General features: G+C 51.7%; 1 protein-coding gene across 16 annotated transcripts in view; it reads right to left on the bottom strand.

Moving 5' to 3' along the window:
* NSMF (NMDA receptor synaptonuclear signaling and neuronal migration factor) overlaps positions 1 to 21189 on the bottom strand; it is a 36787-nt gene that overhangs the window by 4287 nt on the left and 11311 nt on the right. For 9 of the 16 annotated variants that reach the window (XM_049711169.1, XM_049711168.1, XM_049711166.1 and 6 more), the window contains 9 exons: positions 20886 to 20938; positions 20409 to 20502; positions 19761 to 19881; positions 19554 to 19637; positions 19429 to 19462; positions 19285 to 19355; positions 19061 to 19140; positions 18817 to 18919; positions 18541 to 18616 (listed from right to left, as the gene is read on the bottom strand). In XM_049711169.1, coding sequence (XP_049567126.1) covers positions 18541 to 18616; positions 18817 to 18919; positions 19061 to 19140; positions 19285 to 19355; positions 19429 to 19462; positions 19554 to 19637; positions 19761 to 19881; positions 20409 to 20502; positions 20886 to 20938 — 716 coding nt within the window. Of the gene's footprint in view, positions 1 to 17334; positions 18456 to 18540; positions 18617 to 18816; positions 18920 to 19060; positions 19141 to 19284; positions 19356 to 19428; positions 19463 to 19553; positions 19638 to 19760; positions 19886 to 20408; positions 20503 to 20885; positions 20939 to 21189 lie in introns of those variants that run through there. The other 7 variants (XM_049711181.1, XM_049711179.1, XM_049711171.1 and 4 more) reach the window with 5 other exon arrangements.

Raw genomic sequence — 21189 nt, forward strand, 5'->3', positions numbered from 1 at the left:
CGTCCGCCTCTCAGGGCGAATGCAGGGCCCTGGGCTCCAGGCGGCCCGTCTGCGTCATGATCCCATTTTAAGGAGGGAAGAGCGAGGCTCAGAGAGGACGGGTGGTGTGCTCGAGCCGCCGCCAGGCCAGGCCGGACGGGACCCAGCCTGTGTCCCCAAAAGCACACTGGCCACAGGCCACTCACAGAGACAGACCAGTTACAGGCAGGGCCAGGGACACCAGTACCCTCCTCACACCCCCCTCCAGGGCGTGTAGCACCCTGAGCCCCCAGCCTGAGCCCCCAGTGGGTGGGCAGAGAGGCTGGGTAGACTCCACACAGAGCACGCCCTCAGGACCGGTCAGCACCCCCAGACCAAGACGGCCCCTCACCTGGGCTGGTGGGTAAGCAGTGGCAGCAGCGTGGAAGCTGGCCCGTCTGTCGCCTCTCAGGCACCTGCCAGGTGCCGTCCCGCCTCTGCCCGCCACCCGACGCTGGTCACCGCTCCCCTGAGCCCGGGTCCGCTGTCAGGCAGGTGACGAGCCACTGCTGCCTGCCCCCACCTGGGGTCACCACCCCCGGCCAGGGTGGTCCCCTCCGAGGCTGCTCAGACTTTGCCCTCCGACCCCGCCCTTCCCCAGTGGGAGGACGGTGCCAGTGCTCAGGCGAGGGGCAGGTCAGCGGAGTCAGGTGACTGGAAAGGGCCCAAGGCCGAGGGCTCGGCCAGAGCAAAGGCCCGGAGTCAGGACCAGCTGTGGTCCCATGAGGAGGGCGAGAGTCAGCCCCAGTCGAGTGGTTTGGTGGTTTGCAGGCGTGCGGTGAAATTGCCCCTTTTTGTGCACACGGGTCTATTTGTGTGACCCCGGCCACCGCAACCAGATCTGCCAGCCCAGCCCCGGCCCCCCCACCCCACTGGCTCTCCTCGCTGAGGTTTTGTCCTCGGGAGGGGTCTCAGAGATGAATTGAGCCTGGCTTCTTCGCCTCAGCTTGAGACCTGAGGCCCAGCATCTCCCCCATGCCCACGTGGAGACCGGCTGCTCTGATGGACCGTTTGCTGAACCCCCGGTGCTGGAGGCATCGGGGTTCCCGCTCTCCGACTGTGAAAAGCTGCCGTGGACATTCATGCACGAGGCTTCGCCGGACCTGTGCTTTCGCTCCCACCCCGGAGACAGACTGCTGGGTTTAACTCGATGCAAAACTGCGCAGATGTTCTCTAGCGTGAGACAGCCGGTCTCTCTGTGTCCTTCCAGCGTCCGCGTCACAACTTTCCATTTCAGCCGGTCTGGCCGATGCCGGTCCAGCCTCGCTGTGGCTTCAGTTTGCACCAAGGGCTGAGGACGCCGAGAGCCTCCCCACGCGCTTTTTGCGCTCGTGTGTCCTCTCTGGTCACGTGGCACATCTTTTGGTTGGATTGTTTGACTTATTCCTGCTGAGTTTGGAGAATTCTTTATATATTCTAGGTGCAGCCCCTCCTCCTGGATGAGGTTTGCAAGTATTTTCTCTCAGTCCGTATCTTATCTGAACAGTGTATTTCACAGAGCAAATTTTAAAATTCTTGATGAAGCCAAATTTATCCGTGTGGTTTTCTGTGGATGGTCTTTTTGTGTTGTTACTAAGAACTTTTTGCCTAACCCCTGGTCATGAAGAATTCTTTCTCCTCAAGTCTCTTAGTTTCATGATGTAACTTGATCTATGAACCCTTTTGAATTATTCTTTGTAAGATGTGTGTCTTGGTCAAGTCCACCTCCTCTGCATGTGGACGGCCAAGGCACCGGCACTGGGTGTTGAAAAGACCATCCTTTCTAAAGATGTGGTACCTATATACAATGCACTATGACTCAGCTATCAAGAAAGAAGGAAACAATGCCCTTGGCAGCAACATGGATGGACCCAGAGATTATCATACTGAGCGAAGTAAGTCAGAAAGAGAAAGACAAATACCGTATGATATCACTTACATGTGGAATCTAAAATATGACACAAACCAACCTATCTATGAAACAGAAACTGACTCACAGACAGAGAGAACAGACTTGAGGTTGCCAAGGGGGAGGGGGAGTAGGGAAGGGAAGGAATGGGAGTTTGGGGTTAGCAGATGCAAACTATTATATACAAGATGGATAAACAACAAGGTCCTACTGCATAACACAAGGAACTCTATTCAATATCCTGTGATAAACCATAATGGAAAAGAATATGAAAGAGAGTATATATGTGTGTGTGTGTGTGTATATAAATAACTGAGTCACTTTGCTGTGCAGGAGAAATTAACACAACATTGTAAATCAACTATACTTCAACAAAATTAAAAAAAAAAAAGGATGGGGGCTTCCCTGGTGGCCCAGTGGTTAAGAATCTGCCTGCCAACGCAGGGGACACGGGTTCGAGCCCTGGTCCGGGAGGATCCCACATGCCTCGGAGCAACTAAGTCCACGAGCCACAGCTACTGAGCCCACGTGCCACAGCTACTGAAGCCCATGCGCCTAGAGCCTGTGCTCCACAGCAAGAGAAGCCACCGCAATGAGAAGCCCACGCACTGCAACAAAGAGTAGCCCCTGCTCGCCACAACTAGAGAAAAGCCTGTACGCAGCAATGAAGACCCAATGCAGTCAAAAAAATAATTAACCAATTTTTAAAACGAGAAAGGACCGCCCTTCCTCTGTGGAGCCCTCTGCGCCTCTGTGCGGCGCGCCGTGTCTGTGGGGCTCACCTGGACTTTCTGTTGGGATCTGTCCCCAAGTCTGTCTTGATTACGCAGCCACATAGTAAGTCTTTTTTTTTTAAAGATGTGGGTTTTTTTAAATAAATTTATTTATTTACTTATTCATTTTTGGCTGTGTTGGGTCTTCATTGCTGTGCACGGGCTTTCTCTGGTTGCGGCGAGCGGGGGCCACTCTTCATTGTGGTGCGCCGGCTTCTCTTTGCAGTGGCTTCTCTTGTTGCCGAGCACGGGCTCCAGAGCGCAGGCTCAGTAGTTGTGGTGCACGGCCTTAGTTGCTCTGTGGCATGTGGGATCTTCCCGGACCAGGGCTCAAACCCGTGTCTCCTACATTGGCAGGCGGATTCCTAACCACTGCACCGCCAGGGAAGTCCCCACAGAGTAGACCTTAATATTGTGCAGTACGAGTCCTCCAACTTCAATCTTCTTTTTCAAAATTGTTTTAGCTATTCTAGTTCCTATGCCCTTCCATACAAATTTTATAGTCAGCCCCTCTTTATGTACAAAAAAATTCTCCTGAAACTTTTATTGGCGTTATATAATCAGTTTGTGGAGAATTGATATCTTTACAGTTTTGAGGCTTCCAATCCCTGAACACAATTTCTCTTCTCTCTAGTTAGTGTTTAGGTCTTAAAATTCTTTTCGTCAGCATTTTTCTAGTGTTCAGAACAATGATCCAGTACATGTTTTGTTAGATTTATACCTAGGTATTTCATTTTTGTGGGGAGCTATGGTACTTTTAAAAATTCAGTTTTCAGTTGTTCATTGGTGGTGAGTAGATGCAATTGGTCTCTGCGGTTGACCTTGTACCCACCACCGTGCTAAGCCCACCTATTAGCCCCAGGAGTCTGTAGATTCCCTGGAGTTTCTGACGCAGACAGTCGTGTGGTCTGTTAACAGGACAGCGGCATCTCCTCCTCTCGTGTGTGCCTCGTCTTCCTTCTCACCTACTGCCCTGGCAAAGACTCCCGGGTGCATGAAGTATGGTGACGACTGCACACCTGAGCCTTGTTCCCAGGCTGAATTGTCGTCCACCACGAAGCACGATGTTAGCGGTAGGTGTTATGCGATGCCCTTTGTCAGGGTGCGGAAGTTCCCTCTAGTTTGCTAGAGTTTTCGTCACGAATGAGCGCTGCATTTTGTCACGTGCTTTGTCTTCATCCTTTAATGTGTTCACGTGATGTTTCTTCTTTGGACACTCAGTGTGGTGATACACACTGACTGACTTTCCTAAATACTGCACCAGCCGTACATTCTCAGGATAAGCTTCACTTGGCTGTGGTGCATCGTTTTCTTTATATCTCACTGGATTTTATTTGTTAACACAGTCAGGTCTCATTATTTGTGGATTTTGTATTTGCGATTTTGCTTACTAACCTCAAAATTGTTTTGTAATTCCCAAATCAATACTTGTAGCGCTTCCGTGGTCATCTGTGGACATGAACAGAGCAGCAAAAAGTTTGAATGACTCGATGTGCACGTCCTCAGCTGAGGTTGAGCAAGGCGACACTGCCTTCTTGTTTCAGCTCTTGCTGTAAACAAGCGTCCTTTTCACGGTCTGTTTCGTGCCATGTTTTTTGTGCTTTTGTGCTTTCAGGAACCTGAGCCTCTATCTCCCCTGGGGAGCAGTGGTTCGGTGTTGGCTAACTTGGAGTTTGCAGTGACTTCCTAGAACAGAACTACTTCAGAGAATAAGAATAATTCTATCTGTGGAGGGTTTTTGCAGCTATGTTCACAAGGGTTTGTTGTTTTCTTTTCAGTGCTGGTTTCAGTACTGGGGTGATGCTGGACTGGTAAACGAGTTGGGAAGTTGTCCTTCCCCTTTTATTTCCTGGAAGGGATTTGTAGACTTTGTATTTCTTCTTTAAATGTTTAGTGTAATTTGCCAGTGAAACTATGAGACTTTCTTTTTCAGAAGATATTTAACTATAGATTTAATTTCTTTAGTAGTAATAGGGCTATTCAGGCTATCTAGTTCATGCTGAGTGAGTTTTGGTAGCTTGTGGCTTTTGAGGACTTGGTCCGTGGCACTCCAGCTATTGAATTTATGTCAACAGAGTTATTCAGAGCATTCCTTTCCTGTCCTTTTGTGATGTCTGTAGTGACAGACCTCTTTCGTTCCTGATGCTGGTAATTTGTGTCTGCCCTTTTTTTGCCAGTGTTGCTAGAGGGCTATCAATTTCACTGGCCACATCCCGAAGAATCAGCTTCTTCACAGTTTTTCCTATGTTTCTGGCCCCACATTCTTCTGATTTTTGCTCTTATATTTATTTCCCTTCTTCTGCATGACTTGGGTCTATATTGCTCATCATGTTCTAATTTCTTGAGATGGAAATTTAGATTATTGACTTGAGACCTTTCTTCTTTTCTAATGTAAGCATTTGTACTATAAATTTCCCTCTAAGCACTGCTTTAGCTGCATCTCTCAAGTTTCTTACATGCTGTATTTTAATTTCATTCAGTTCAAAATATTTTAAGTTTCCCTTAAGACTTCCTCTTTGATCCGTGGATTATTTAGGATTGTGGTGTTTAATTCTCAAGTGATTAAAGATTTTCCTGACATTTTTCTCTTATTGATTTCTACTCTAATTCTATTATAGTCAGACAACATGCTTTGTATGTTTTTGCTTATCTTAAATTTGCTAAGGTTTGTTTTTTCAGATCAAGCTATGCTATATTTTGGTGAATGTTCCATGTGCACTTGAGAAGAATATACATTCTGTTGCTGTTGTGTGGAGTGTGCTGTAAATATCATTATGTCCAGTTGGTTGATAGTATTGTTCACTTATTTTATATCCTTGCTGATCTTCTGTCTACTAGTTTTATCTGTTACTGAGAGAGAAGTACTGCTGACTCCAACTGTAATTGTGGATTTGTCTATTTCTACTTTCAGTTGTCAATTTTTGCTTCAAAAATTTTTTCTATTAAAGCTCTGTTTTCAGGTGCCTACCTTTAGAATTGCTATGGCTTCTTGAAGACTCGTCCCTTTTTTCGATATGCAATGTCCCTCTTTATCCCCGGTAATTCGCTTTGCTCTAAAGTTTATGTTGTGTGATATTAACAAAACCACTCACTCCTGTCTTCTTTTGATTAGTATTTGCATGGTATATCATCTTTCATCCTTTTACTTTAATCTACTTTATCATTATATTTGAAGTAAGTTTCTTGTAAACAGATTTAGATATTGTGATTTATAATGAGAAATATATATTTGGTCTTCATCTGTCTCTGGTTCTCAGTTCCTAAAACCCTTGCACTTTCCTAGGCTATGAGAGAAATCCATTTACACCTAGTGTAATATGGATAATTTGAATTTGGTAATTCAATTGGTATTTGGCAATTCAATTCAAAACGGTACTTTGAATTTAGGTCTAGCATTTTATTATTTTGGTGGGTTTTTTTCTTCATTCCTCCTTTCCCCTTTCCTGCCTTCTTTTGTGTTATTTGAACATTTTTTTTCATATGCCATTAAAATTTTTCTCTTATGATTTTGACTATATCTGTTTTGTATAAAATTTTACTGGTTTTTCTAGGGAATTCAAAATACATACATCACTTTCTACAGTCTGTTTGTAATCAGTATTTACCACTTCAGTTGGAGACCACGTTGGTCTCTTTTCTCCCCACCTTTCACGTTATAGTTGTCTTATACATCACACTGACATTGAAATCCCCCCAGACAATGCTGTAACTTTTGCTTTCATTGTCCAACATATTTTAAAGAACTTGAGAGGAGAATAGTCTATGATATGTATCACTTCTGTTGCTCTTCCTTAATCCTGGTGTTCCAAGTTTCCTTCTGGTATCATTTGATTTCTGTCTGAAGAATCTCCCTTAACTGTCCCTTTAGAGCAGGTCTGCTGCCTACAAATTCTCTTAGTTTTCCTTCACCAGCACAGCTCAGCCAATGAAAAGTCACTGTACTTCCAACTCCCAGTTTCCTCCAAAGGACTCTTTGTTTAGAACAGCCCCTCCCAACTCCTCCTTCTCCTCTATAAAAGAAAGTTCCTCTCCTTTGTTCTCCGAACTTACCTGTGGTACACCACAGATTGTGTACCTTGAATTGCAATTCTTTGCTGTTCTCAAATAAACCATTTTTGCTGGTAATATAACTGATGGTTTCATTGATTTAGGTCAACATTACTTGGTGTCAGAAGAGGGACCCAGAGAAGACCCCTAAGAACTCCAAGGCAGTGAGCAAACAGGTGTGGACTTGCAGAGCCTCTCGAGCTCACTACTTTCTTGCTGACCCTGGAGTTTGAGGGTTAAGTTTTCTCCAGGGTTCAAACCCCACTCTTTTTGTGTTTTGAGGCTCTCCAGGCTTTATTTGAGATCTGCTTTTTTTGGAAGACTTCATCCTTTCTTTACAGGCTTTGTCCTTTCTGAGAGTACCTGTTTGGCCTGTCTCTTGAAATAAGGCTGTTCCTACTGAAACTGCACTGCTAAGCCTTTGGTCCAATTCCTTTGGAACTGGGTTATTCCTATAGGAACTGTGCTGTTTAAAAATTTATTTCCTTTGCTCTAGAGAAAAAACTCTAAGAAAAGGGATCCCAGCAATCTAAATGTTTTGACAGTGCCCCCTCCACCCCCTTCAACCAGTTTTATGTTTAAAAACTGTGGTCCTTCCTTAGGCACATTTCTTTTTTTGTCTGTTTGTGGTTTTGGGGTTTTTTTTGGCCGTACCATGTGTGGCTTGTGGGATTTTAGTTCCCTGACCAGTGATTGAACCCAGGCCCTTGGCAGTGAGAGCACAGAGTCCTAACCACTGGACTACCAGAGAATTCCCTCTCATGCACATTTCTAATTAAATGGACCAACTTAACCCAAAGTAATTTATAACACTGATGGTCATTATGGGGAACTTTTAAATTTTCCAAGCTTACTTTTCTTAAAGACGAATTGGACAGCCGTGGCTCTAAAAAATTTCAAAACTAAATGGGATTCCTTTTTTTTTTTTTTTTTCGCGGTACGCAGGCCTCTCACTGTTGTGGCCTCTCCCGTGTTGCGAAGCACACGCTCAGCAGCCATGGCTCACAGGCCCAGCCGCTCCGCGGCACGTGGGATCCTCCCGGACCGGGGCATGAACCCGTGTCCCTTGCATTGGCAGGCGGACTCCCAACCACTGCGCCACCAGGGAAGCCCGGGATTCCTATTTTGATTGGTATTTTGAGGATTCCAAACATTATCAAGATTCTGAAATTGCCACTTAGCAAAATACAATTTTTAAATTAACTGAGGCAAACAAACAATTGAAGAAAAACTGGCTTCTGAGGACTCTCCCCCTGGCCCCCATCCCCTGTCTCTGGACAAAGCAGCCCCTGTGCTCAGCACCCCCCCACACCCCCCCCCCACGCTATCTTCCTCTTTTCTTCTGCCCTCCGCTGTCTCATTCCAATTCTCTCACTGTGCTTCCCTAAACCTCTCCCAACTTCCTCCTCTGAACCTGTTAGAATCTGCCTCTTTATTTATTCTTTAAAATTTTATTTTATATTGGAGCATAGTTGATTAACAATGTTGTGTTAGTTTCAGGTGTACAGCAAAGTGATTCAGTTATACATATATATGTATCTATTCATTTTCTATTTCTTTTCCCATTTATTTCAGAACATTGAGCAGAGTTCCCTGTGCTATACAGTAGGTCCTCGTTGTTTATCTATTTTAAATATAGCAGTGTGTACATGTCAATCCCAAACTCCCAATCTATCCTTCTCCCCCATCCTTCCCCCCCGGTAACCATTAGTTCAGGACCTGCCCCTTTAAACTTAAGTCTTCTGAAGATTCCAACAAAACCCAAGTTCATGTTCCCTAGACTAAGGCCAAATTGAAAGCCCTAAAAGAGTGTCCTAAAGTCAGTGAGGAACCCCACAGGTTTGCTGAAGAATTTAACATCATTATCCAAACATACCAGCCTGGTTTCCCCAGATCTATATGCTTGCGGATGGGGGTCAAGCCAAACATTGGATGAAACTTGCCTGATGGGAACATCCTGAAAGGGATTTAGAGAAACAACCCCCAACTTTTGGCAAGAGGTGAGAACACCTGCTGGAGGACTCCCCCAAGCAATTATAGTAGCCTGTCCTTAGCCTGTGGTTGTGAACAAAATTCAGGCTTGCACACAAAAATCGGATGAACCTGCTCATGACTATTACAATCAACTTCAGATAGTTTAAAAAAAAAAAAATCTGGTCTTCCTTCAGATGTTGAGTCCATCAGGGTAGCCTTTAACTCTGTTTATTAATGGGCTGAATGAAGATCTTTCCTTTTAGTTAGAAGGACCAGGATGGAATGGGAAGCTATGTCCACTCCAGATTTAGTTAATTTGGCAAACCAGCTCACTCACACCCTAGATGAGTCACTTAAAAGATTAATTAAAAAAAAAGATTAATTTCAACTCCAGCAAATAAAGGTCCCTAAACAAAACCCAAACCCTCCTAGGTCCTGCTATTATCGCAAAAAGCCAGGACTTTGGGAAAACGATTGTCACAAGTGTAAGTGCTTCAAGTGCCTTCAGCCCTCTAACCAGCCTTTCCAACGCCCTCCTGACCACCACCAACGGGCCTCTGAGGAACCACAGGGGTTCTTCCCAACCCTCCCTCTTCATCAGCTCAGAAAAACAACTCTCCAGATTGGGAATCAATCTCTTGGCACCAGAGCCTCACTCTCAGTTCAACTGCGGTAAAGCAGCCCCGGCCTCGGAGCACGAAAGTGATCCAAGTAGTGGGGGTCTCTGATGAACCTCAACAGGGTCCTGTCTCTGAACCTGCTCCTTTTTGCTTAGGCCCCTGAGAGATACCCACACTTCCCTCCTTAGTCTCTCTGCCCCTATTCATTTATTGGGCCAAGACAGCTCAGCAAATATGCTGGAATTTCTTTCTCCCAAAAGGGGAAATAATTCTAGAATTTCACAGTAACAGTCAAAATAGCCAACCAGGTGAGTTCAGTGACCCTTCCCTGGCTTGGCTTTGCTTTGTCTCTGACGGTCCTGGAGCTGATTCGGGAGACGCTGATCATTTGTCCCTGCTGAGTCAGCTACCATCCTCCTTACGGGCAAAACGTCTCCAACTGATATTGGCAAAACCCAACAGTGCTCTTCCCATTAAGACTCAAATAGGTCCCTCGAAACCTCTCCCCAGAACTAATCAATACCCTATGAGGAAAGAAGCCCTTCAAGGTGTAAAGCCCGTAAGAGGATTCCAAGGCTCAGAGCCTCACTACCCCTTGTGCTAGTCTCTGTAATACTATTAAATATAACCCGTGAGAAAGCCCCATGGCTGAGGATGGAGGCCTGTCCAGGACCTGCAGGCAATAATCAACGTGCTGCCCCTCGACACCCTGTTGTTCTTAACCTCCATACTCTACTAGCATCCGTTCCTACTGAAAGCAAAAATTTCACTATAGGTGATCCATGCAGCGCGTGCTTCAGCATTCCAGTTGATAAAGCCAGTCAGTACCTTTTTGCCTTCACCTGGGAAGGATAACAATATACCTGGACAGCAATGCCCCAGGTTTTACAAAAATCCCTCTTACTTTCCACAAATCTTGAAAGCTGACTTGGATGACAAAGTTTTTTGCAGGATTGACTTTGCTACAATATACAGTTGGCCTTTGAACAACATGGGTTAGAACTGAGCAGGTCCATTTATATGCATTTTTTTCCCAATAAATACTACAGTACTACTGTACTGTGCAACTTGCAGTTGGTTGAATCCATGGATACAGAAACGTAGATGCAGAGGGCTGACTGTAAAGTTACACGTGGATTTTCAGCTGTACGGGGGTGGATGCCCCAAACACCCGCGTTCTTCAAGGGCCAATTACACAGACGATAAGCTGCTCTGCTCGCTTCCTCAAACCTCTTCACAGGAAGACAGCATCCACCCGTTAAAACATTTGGCCTTAAAGGGACATAAAGTCTCCAAGGAAAAACTGAGTTGCTCAAACTCAGCATCGATATTTAGGGCACATGATCTCGGAACAAGGGTGACACTTGGATTTGTGTACTCTTTATGGCATCCTGAACATCCCCAAATCTAAAACTAAGCCCCAATTATGAGGTTTTTCTTGGGTTAGCTGGCTACAGTCGAAATTGGATTCCAAATTTCTCCCTTATGGCCCAGCCCCTATATGCTTTATTTATTTATTTTTTTTAGTTGCACCAGGTCTTAGTTGTGGCAGGCGGGCTCCTTAGTTGTGGCATGTGAACTCTTACTTGCAGCATGCATGTGGGATCTAGTTCCCTGACCAGGAATCGAACCCGGGCCCCCTGCATTGGGAGCACAGAGTCTTATCCACTGCACCATCAGGAAAGGCCCTATATGCTCTATTAAAAAAGATCAAAACTGACACTATTATTTGGGAAGATCAAGATGCCACAGCCTCTGAGACCTTGAAGAAAAGCTTAACAAGACCATCTGCCCTTGACGTCCTAATTATCAGCTTCTCTTTTGCCTCTTTGTATGTGAGAAGGATGGGAACGCCCTTGGAGTACTTGCCCCAAAACACGGGGACTGCCATTGACCCATTGAGTATTACAGCCGACAGCTGGACTTGTGGCACGGGGATACCCCCTGGTCTCAGAGCCACTCCTGCCACTGCCCTTCCAGTCAAGGCCACCAGAGAAAGAATCATCACCAGAGAAAGAGTTTTCACCACCTTTGCACCCCACGCGGTAGAAGCCCTCCCAAATTCTCACACACTCAACGCTTTCCAGTTAGCCACCCCACCTCCCATGAAACCCTGCTAACAGCTCCTCGCACAGCTCTCCCCGTTGTAGCAACCTTGCCACTGCTGTTCTGCTCTCTCCCTCTCTGCCAACCTCATGACTGCCTCACACTGACAGATCACCTGCTGATGCCCCATGCCGCTTTACAGGGGGCTGCTCTAACCAGGGCGGATTTCCCGTGGTTTACTGACGGTTCCTGTTGAAGATGACAGCGGTAAACACTGCTGGGTGTGCTGTTACATGCCCCCCGAAGTCACCAAGGCAACGCCTTTACTTTTGGGCTACTTTGGCCCAACAGGCTGAACCATATGCTCTCGCTCGGCTTGCGCTTCAGCCAAGGGCATATTTACACCGTCAGCATGTCGTCGGGGCCGCCCAAGACCTTGGGACGCTGATGGAAACGACGAGGTTCCTTACCGCTAATGGGGAAAAGATTAAAAATGGCTCCTATGTCCAAATCCAACAGATACCATACCCTCGCGGCCGCCCTGACGGTTATTAAGATCCCTGGGCATTCCAGACTCGACTCCCCAGAGGCTAAAGGAAGCCACGCCACTGATATTTCCTCCAAAACCACTGCTCTCAAAGGAATCAATGGCCAAACTTCTGTCACGGTCCAAAGACATGCTCCCCAAGACGACAATCTGGAAAAATTGACTAGAAATGCATAACAATTGGCCCCAGAAAAGGAAAAACAATATTGGAAATCTAGTGACTGTTGGTTCGATAAAAAGAACTCTAGCTTGGGCCAAATAACAATCCAGCCTCCACCAGAAATTCTAAGGTTCTCACTTCTCACCATTGGACATGCATTAAACCATAGGTCCACTGACAAAATGAGAGCCTTCACGAACCAACATCGGTGGGGAAACATTCATAAGGCTGCAGAAAGTGTCCACCTGGCTTGTCCCACCTGTCTCACCTGTCCAAATACAATCCAGGCAGGGACTTCCCTGGCAGTCTGGTGGTTAGGACTCCGCGTTTCCAATGCAGGGGGTGAGGGTTCGATTCCTGGTTGGGGAGCTAAGATCCCACGTGCCACACGGTGGGGCCAAAAACACCTCCACGAGAAACAAAACACGATCCAGGGAAACCCGTTCGCACTGCTCCCGGATACTGAACTGCCTCACGGACCACTGGAGGTTCGGCAGATGGATTTCATACAGCTTCCCCACCTCACAGATACAAACATGTTTAGTCATGAGCTGTATGTTTTCTCACTGGACCAGAGTTTTCCCCTGTAGACAGGCCACTGCTTCTTCCAAGGCTAACATTTTGTTAGAAAAGATTATCCTTCCCTGGGTAATCCCTAATCCCCTTCCCTGGGTAGTCCTTCACAGTGACCCGGGAACCCACTTTACTGGTCTGGTACTTCGACTAGTCTGTACTGTTTGGCCGGCTTTACACTCTCACTGTCTTACCATCCCCAATCCACAGGGTTACTCGAATGCACTAATCGCACTATTAAAACCCGACTGGCAAAACTTACAGAGACTCTCCAACTACCGTGGCCAAAAGCATTGCCGTTTATCCTTCTCAATCTCAGACCACTCCCTTTGGAACTCATAAACTCTCACCCCTGAGACAGTCACCAGACCTCGGATGCACCTGAGACCCGCCTCTTTTCACCCACTGCTGGTAAACGGAGGGACACCTCAATATTATAGAGGCCTGATTGCGTCTGTTGGAAGTAGTCATGCCCTGGAAGAGCGACCTTTTCACAGCACACTCCCGGGAGACGAAGAGCTTGAGCATCGCACCTGCAGCCCGGAGACTGTTGGAAAAGACCCGTAAGGACCCCCTTCACCCTCACCGGGAAGGCCCGAACCAGGCACTGCTAACCCACCCTTGTGCTGTCAAACTCCGAGGAACAGACCCCTGGATTCAGGTGACTCATGCCTGAATGAAGCTGCGCACCGACTGGGGACCTGAAAGTAAAGATTTCCCCGAATTGAAGAAGACGACATCTGACCAGATATCAGAACCGGGCCTGTTAGGTTTCAAATTCACACTAGTCTCTCTCTTTCATCTGGACTATTAACTGACTCCGGATCCTTATCCAAATTCATGGTCTAAATTTGTAACCTACAGGCTGTATTATTGACAAACATTTAGTTTCAAATGAATAAGTCTTTGATAACCCAACACTGTCAATCAACTATACTTCAATTTTAATAAATAAATAAAAAGTCCTTGAAGTTTTGCTATTTGGGGGAAAATTTATCAGCTACGGCTTCATGTTTATTCCTGCACTGTGCCTTCTCAAAGTGCTTACTTCTTTCTGTGTTGACTGTTCCCTTGCTGTATTCACTATTCTAAGACACAGACTTTAGATGGGAAATTCCTGAGAGATCTCCCTCCTACCCCTCCTTGTTACTTGAATGTGACCTCAAGAGGTTTCCAATCTGTGCACTCTCCCTTCCAGGAGGGACACGGTACCCAGGAAAGGTCCTCCCTGGCAATGATGGACAAAAAGTCACTGAATCCATAAAAAACTGATCTTTTTGTTGCTGTTGTTGTTGCGGTACGCGGGCCTCTCACTGCTGTGGCCTCTCCCGTTGCGGAGCACAGGCTCCGGACGCGCAGGCTCAGCGGCCATGGCTCACAGGCCCAGCCGCTCTGCGGCACGTGGGATCCTCCCGGACCGGGGCACGAACCCGTGTCCCCTGCATCAGCAGGCGGACCCCCAACCACTGCGCCACCAGGGAAGCCCAAAAAAACTGATTTTTGATAAGCAATGCTTTCAGAGAAAAATCTTGATCAAAAAGGAGAAACGTGGAAATTAATAAACAGAAACCTTATTTAACAGGAGGCCAGAAGGGGGAGCGCCCACGGCCTACCGTGCAGCCTCAATTGCAGGCCCAACAGGAAGATTACTACTTACTACCCAGCAGGAGAAAGGAAGATTTTCTCCCCGCCCAGCAACAGCCCAGCCAATGAGAGACCATCACAGTTCAGCCAATGAAAAGCCACCACACTGCGAACTCCGTTTCCTCCAACTGACACTTTGTTTAGAACAGCCCCTCCCAACCCCACCTTCTCCTCTATAAAAGAGTTTCTGCTCCCTTGTTCTCTGCACTTGCTTGTGGTTCACCTTAGACTGCTTGTCCTGAATTCCAGTTCTTTACTGTTCCCGAATAAACCCATATTGCTGGTAAAGTAACTGGCTGTTTTATTATTTTAGATCAACAGCTCATGTGAGCATCTTTACAACAGCTCTACCAAGTCTTTGTCAGATAATTTCAACACCTGTGTCTTCTCATCCTTGGTACCTGCTGGTCAAGCTCTTCATGGTTCTGCAAGTGCCACAGTTCTTCTGGTTTCTAGTACTTTGAATTCCACTCTGAGACTGGGGTCTTGCCTCCATCCTATGGAGGATGCTGGGGTTTTAGCTGCGCCCCCAGTGGTGGGTCTGGGAATGGGCTGGCCCACTGTTGAGGGCGCTGGTTGGGTCAGGTCCACACAGGCCTGGGAGCAGGTCCAGGGGCTCATAAACACCTTTGCAGGTGGTTTTCCTGACCTTTCCAGGTCCCTAGTTCCCAGCCCCCTCCAGGGTCTCCCTTCCTGGCCCTTGAGCCATGTCCAATGAATACAGCACGTCTAGTCCACGACTGCCTTCCTGGGGTCCCCAGAAAGACCCTGGCCCTGTCTGGGTGACAGCTGCGTGGGGTGGGACCAGCAGGAGGGTGCCTCCACAGTGGCTTTGATGATCTCCCTCCTAATCCTGGTCTCTGGAGATCCCTCCCTGGGAATTCAAGTGCGACTCTCTTCCCCCCACACAGACCTCCTAAAGGAGCTGTAGGCACAACGTGTCCCTTCCGGATAGTAGGGCAAACAGTGGATCTGAGTTTCATCCTAATGGTGATGGAAGGTTCTAGACAACGCAGATGTGCCCTGAGTCTGTCCTCCCCAGGGTGGGGTCTGTCCCTCTAGGGCACACATCCAGGGCAGGGGGTAACGGGGGGTGGCTGTTTGGGGTTGAGGGGGTGAGCCTGGCCACGTAGGCTGGGGCATGCACACTGCAAGGCTTGGAGAGAGCCGCACAGGTAGACAGGGCAGGCCAGGGCCACCTCTGTCCACGTTGTCACCAGGAGGTGAGGACTGGACATCAGACATTATAAAGGCGTGTGTGTCACAGTGGGTGAGCGGAACACACCTCATCACTGTGAGCTTGACCTCATCAGTTTAAACAGAGAGTATTCGGGCCTCTTGCAGGCCCAACCATACTTCTCCCTCAACAAGCCTTTTAAACAATCTGCCTCTTCCAGGATAGCCGTCCACATGATCTGGCCTTGCCCCAGTTAAGGGCGTGAATTGTGGGACATGGACATCCATGCAGAAGGCCCCAGTGGGAGGTGCTGGTTCAGTGTTTACCAGTTATATTTTAAGAGCTATTCCCAGACTGTTTTCTAATAAGGCTATGGCAATTCACATGATCTCCTCCCCACACAGTCACCAGCACAGGGTGACTCATACCCTTTAAATTTTTGCCAAACAAACAGGCAGCAAGCACCTCTTCCCCTTCACTGGCTTTTCATCGGCCGCTTGACTTTCTCCTCTGCGAGTTGTCAGTTCAGGCCTTTACCCACTTTTCTCTGCTGGTTTTTGTCTCTTTCTTGTCAATACATCAAAACTCCTCACATGCTAAGGACTTTAAGCCTTTTCCTCGCGCACTAGTCGCCAATACTGCTCCCCCAGCCCTCGCTGGCTGCTGCCGCGGGTTCCCAGCTGGCTGGGTGTGCGGGGAAGGCCACAGAGACCTGAGCTTGCCCCGCCCCCACCCAGCCTGTCTCCGGGTCTGCCACCCCTCCCCTCGGTTTTGTTCTTTTCCCAAAACGCCTTCCTCATTTGTACTGGGCTTCATGTCTTTTCTCCAACACGCTGGTTGGTGCTTATGGGGTGTGAGGGAAGGAACCTTGTGAACCAGATGCAAGACCTCAAGCCTCCCACGGGCGGACCTCACCAGCCCTTACCCACAGCAGCTGACCCAGAAGACTGTGGGGCAAGCCCACTTGCTTCCGCAGCCCCAGTCCCTCGACTACAGGGTCCCCCGTCAGTCTGGGGGAGGGGCAGGGGCACGCGACAAAGCTTCTGGCAGCCCCGGGGTCAGGCCTGCAGGTCACACGGTAATCGTGCCTTCGAAGCACACGGTGAGAGCAGCTGGGTCACGCCGGGAGCTATCCTCGTGGCCTGCGTGGGCTTTCTTCCGGACATGAATTCTCCTGGCAGCACCCCCTGATGCCAGGCTGCCAGCCTCCAGGCCCCCAGCCCTCACCCACGCCATCCCCTGGCAGCCCCCCGCCCTCCCCAGCCCTTGGTGGCCCTGGATGCACCCATCTGGCACCTGCTGATCTGCCCACAGGCAACTGGACCAGGAGCCACCAGGGTAGCCAAGCCTGGCTGGACCCCAAAGCACCTTGGCCACTGGAGGGGAGGGTGGTGGCAATGGGCACATCTGGGGATGACTAAGGCTAGTGATGGCCAGCTGGTCCTGTGGTCACCTCCTAGCCACCTCCTAGCCTGGCCACACTGCTGACCACATGCAGAGAATGGCCTGAGGGAAGGAATGGCCCTCCGCTCTGTGCCCGGGAGTGGGGCAGAGGCTGCAGGAGGAGGGTGTCTCTGCCCTCATCTCCCGACCTCACCTGGCTCCTCTGCAGGACCCCATCCTGCAGCCGTGTCAAGGACCTGCTCTTTCCCCAGACGCTTCCCCGGAGCCCTGGGAGCCCCGTCCCCAGACCTCTCGCAGAGTGTGCCCTTGGCAGGGCAGGCCTAGCCGCTCCAGCCCCCTTGCTCCAGGCCAGGATGTGCAGGCAGCCACCACAGCAACAACCTCAGACCAGCGGGCCCAGAATCTTCTGGGCCCAGGGAGGCAGTGGACGGTGGGTGCTGAGAGAGGAGACCCACGCGGCAGCCGCAGCAGAGAATCAGATTTAATGGTCACTCTAAGGAAAGTCGTACATTTTTCAGCCCCCGCCCCCCCTTGGCTGGGGGCACAGCCAGGTGTCTCAGACCAGGCTCTGCAAAGGGGGGCCAGCCCCCGAGCCCCAGCTATGTACAAGAGAGCCCACCCACTGGGCCACGGGCCAGGCTTCGAGCCCACAGCACACCGGCCACCCAGCTCTCAGGCCCCGGCTGCAGGGTCCAGGCCCCTACGTGGAGTGCAGCAGGGTTCTCACCCACCAGGACCCAGCCCCAGCAGGCCCCGCCGAGACCCCAGGGCTCTGCACTAGGAGAGGCCTTCAGAACTCGGCCGCCAAAAGCTGAGCTGGACAGCAGCAGGGAGCTGGGCGGGCCTGGGAGGCCAGGGAGCAGGCAGGGCCCGCTCTGAAAGAAAGGAAGGTGTGCCCCCCAGCTGCTGCCCAGGCACCCCTGCCGAGCCGGCGCGGCCGAGGCCAGGTAAGCGGGGTGGCGAGAGCAGCGCGAGCACAGACGATCAGGGACTCGGCCAGGGACGGAGCCAGGCCGGGCAGGCGGGCCGCCCTGGTGCTGGTGATCAGATACGGCAGGGCTGGGGCGCTGGGGCAGACAAGGTCCTGAACACACGCTGAGCCGGGTGGTCTACGCCGTTACTAGTAACGTAGCACTTAACTAGTTAACCAGTGATGCTGCTTCCCTCTGAATCGTCTCAGGGGTTGTAGAAAATTGCACTTATTTCTATGACCCTGCACAGGAACCGCCCCAGAGCTGCGGCCTCCAGCCGAGGCCTAGACCCGGTCAACATCCACCGGCCACGGTGGCTCCTCCCAGGCGCGGGGGCTGGGACCTCTTTGACCCGTGATGCCTTGAGGAGCAGACGCCTGGGAGGGAACCTGAGCGACGTCTGAGGGTGCCCTGAAGTGGCCGTGAAGACCAGGACCCACACGGTACTGGGCAGCACACAGCGGCCCAGCCCCCGTCGCTGGTCCGAGGAAGCGGCCGGGTGGTGGACCCGCCCCTCACAGAACGTCCTCAAAGTCCAGCAGCTTCGAGTGCTGGCGGCTTTTCCACAGGCGGTACAGCCGGAAGTCAAAGTAGGTCTCGATCATCTGCTTCCCTGAGGCAGGAGGGGCGAGGCCGGGGCTCAGGCCACCGCCCCCGGGAACCCACCCCACAACTGGGGACCAGCCCGGCAAACTCACCTTGGGCTGACAGCTCCAGGGGGGACTCGAAGGTGACCCTGTAAGGGGTCATGAGAGTCCTGAGGTTCTGGAACAGCTGAAAAGAGGGGGTGGGCCATGAGCTCAGGGCAGGGGAAGAGAGAGGGATGAGGAGAATGGGGGGTGGGGGACAGGACGCCCCCAGCTGGTTAGGCCCAGGCATGGGGGTTTCTCTGGGAGGATGAGAAGGGAAAGGGAATCTGGAGAGAAATGGGGGTTCTACCAACCCTTCACAGGTCTGGGGTCTGGGCCCCATACCTTCTCCCCGTTGGGGTTCCCCAGGACGTAGCAGCCCATGACGTGGATGACGTTCGGCTCCGGGTTCACTTTGCTCATCAAGTGGCTCAACCGTTTCCAGAAGCTGGCGGGGGAGGGGTGGTCACAGGTGGCCTCCAGCCCGACCCCCAGGTGTGAGGGGGCATCACAGGAGGCACTGCGGGGACACGGTGCCCCAGCAGGTGCTGCATCCAGCCCCCCAGCCTCCCAGCTCCCCCCAGCTCACTGGATCATGTCCTCTTCCTTCTCCACTTTGGCAAAGGTGGCCACCTTGTTCTTGAGCAAGTACAGGTGTCCTGGGCCGCCCTGTGAGAGACTGCAGTTAGCAGACGGGGCCGCGCACCGGTGTCCAACCACCGCTGCCCTCAACACGTGCAAATGCAAACGTGCATGCCCAGGGAGGTGGCACCCTCCACCCCCCACCCCTGGGCAGGAAGGGCTGAGCCCTACCTGGCAGAAAATCAGCATCTTCCAGATTTTGGCCCCCTTGTGGTAGACGTTCAGCTTCTTCTCTATCTCCTCTGCAGGAGGCAGAGGTGTGAGTGCCGCCCCCAGCAGCCCCAAGACCAGAGGGCGGGGGGGCGGAGTACTTACCCAGAATGTCCTCGAAGGTGGCATGCTCGTGGTCCTGGGACAGATGGAAGCCAGCCCCACGTCAGAGCCCTTCTCAGGCAGCACCCCCCACCCAACACCGCGATGGGGGCTGGGCAGGCACTCACGTAGAGGATGGGAATGATGGAGGGGTCGTCCCTGCGGAGGATGGTGGGGATGTACTCAGCTTTGGGCACTTTAGAGGAGATGAGCTGGGAACAACAAGGGGGCCACTCAGTGCCCTGGCCGCCTGGGAGCCAGTGGGCAGCAGGAGCCCCCCTGAGACCCCCCCTCCCCACTGCTGAGCAGCCTGCAACAGCTGTGTGGGGCCTCACCATGACCTTGGGTGGCACGAAGCCCTCAGTGTCACAGGCTACAGCCTCCAGGCCCCTCTCCGTCTCCCAGTCCAGGTCCTCAAAGGCCTCACCCAAGGTGCAATGCGAGCTCTGCAGGTCACTACCTGTAGGGCAAGATGTGCCACGGGCCTGAGGGTCAGCTGCAGCGCCTCCTGTCCCGGCTGCAACCCCCAGAGATGCGTGGAGGCCAGAGCCAGCAAGCCCTGTCCCAGAGGGTCCTCCAGGTCAGGGGGAAACCCAGGGTGGGTGAGAGCCAAGCTGAGGACCCCAGCAGCCTGGCAAGGCTGGCGGCTGGAAGGCGGTGGACCCTGGTGCAAGGCCAGTGGGAGCCGGAGGGCAAGGGTCAGCTCCAGCCAGGCGTGCCTGTCACCTGGGCCAAGGAGGAGTCTGGCACTGCTCCTCAGGCTTCGGGCATGAGGGCGGCACCAGGCCAGGGCACCCAGCGAGCCGCAGCCCTTAGTTACCCCTGCCCAGAAAATCGGCGGTGCCAGGGCGCCCCCCCCGAATCTGGTAAACTGAGGCTCAGCAAAGGCGCAGAAGCCTAGCTGCTCCCCCGGGGTGGGAGCGCAGGACTGGGGGCCTAGGGGAGCCTCTGGGAGAGATGCGCTGGCCTGCGCCGCCGGGCACCTACTGTCTCGGGAGTCGTGGGAGGTGTCGGCTTTCATGGGGGTGGGGTCGCTCCAGGACCGGCTGAAGCTCCGCTCGCGCCGCTCGGCGAACGCTGCAGCGAAAGCAGAACCCGTTAGGGGCGGGGCCTGCAGCCACACGAGGGGGACAGGGACAGGGGCTGGCTGGGGAGGACGTGGGGACCGTGAGGGGGTCCGGAGAGTGGAGGACGCCACTGCGGCGGGAGGAGCGGGAGTGGGGAGTGCGGACGGTCGACGGCGGACAAGGACAGTGCTAGGTGGACATGGGCGGAGTCTGAGTGCAGGGGCGGGGCCCTGCCCTGGGGCGGAGCCTGGGAGTGGGAAGGTGCCCGCCCGCGGGGCTGCAGCGGGGCCTGGGGACGCGGGCCTTTGGGGCGCAGAGAGCAGCACGCAAAGCCCCAGCCGGCCAAGAACAGCGCGCCCCCGCCCGCCCGCCCGCGCCGCTCCCGGGCCTTACTCTGGGCCTTCACCCGCCGGCTGCCGACCATGCGCAGGTGTTTGCGGAAGTTCCTGGGGGCGGAAGCACCGGGGGCTGGTGAGGGCCGCGAGGGTGGCGCCCCGTCCCACGCGCTCCCCTCCCCACTGCTTGCTGGCCACCGTCCCAACATTGCCCCTTGCCGTGAGGGATGCCCTCCCGGCGCCCCCAGCTCTCCCACAGGCAAATCCCACCCAGTCCCTCTCCTCCTGAGACTCCTCCCGGGCTCCCCCTTTGCTGCCAGTACAAAGGCACGATAAGCCAGCCTCCTCCTGCAGCCCCATCC

The sequence above is a fragment of the Orcinus orca genome, chromosome 6 (genome assembly GCF_937001465.1).
Source record: "Orcinus orca chromosome 6, mOrcOrc1.1, whole genome shotgun sequence".
Taxonomy (NCBI): domain Eukaryota; kingdom Metazoa; phylum Chordata; class Mammalia; order Artiodactyla; family Delphinidae; genus Orcinus; species Orcinus orca.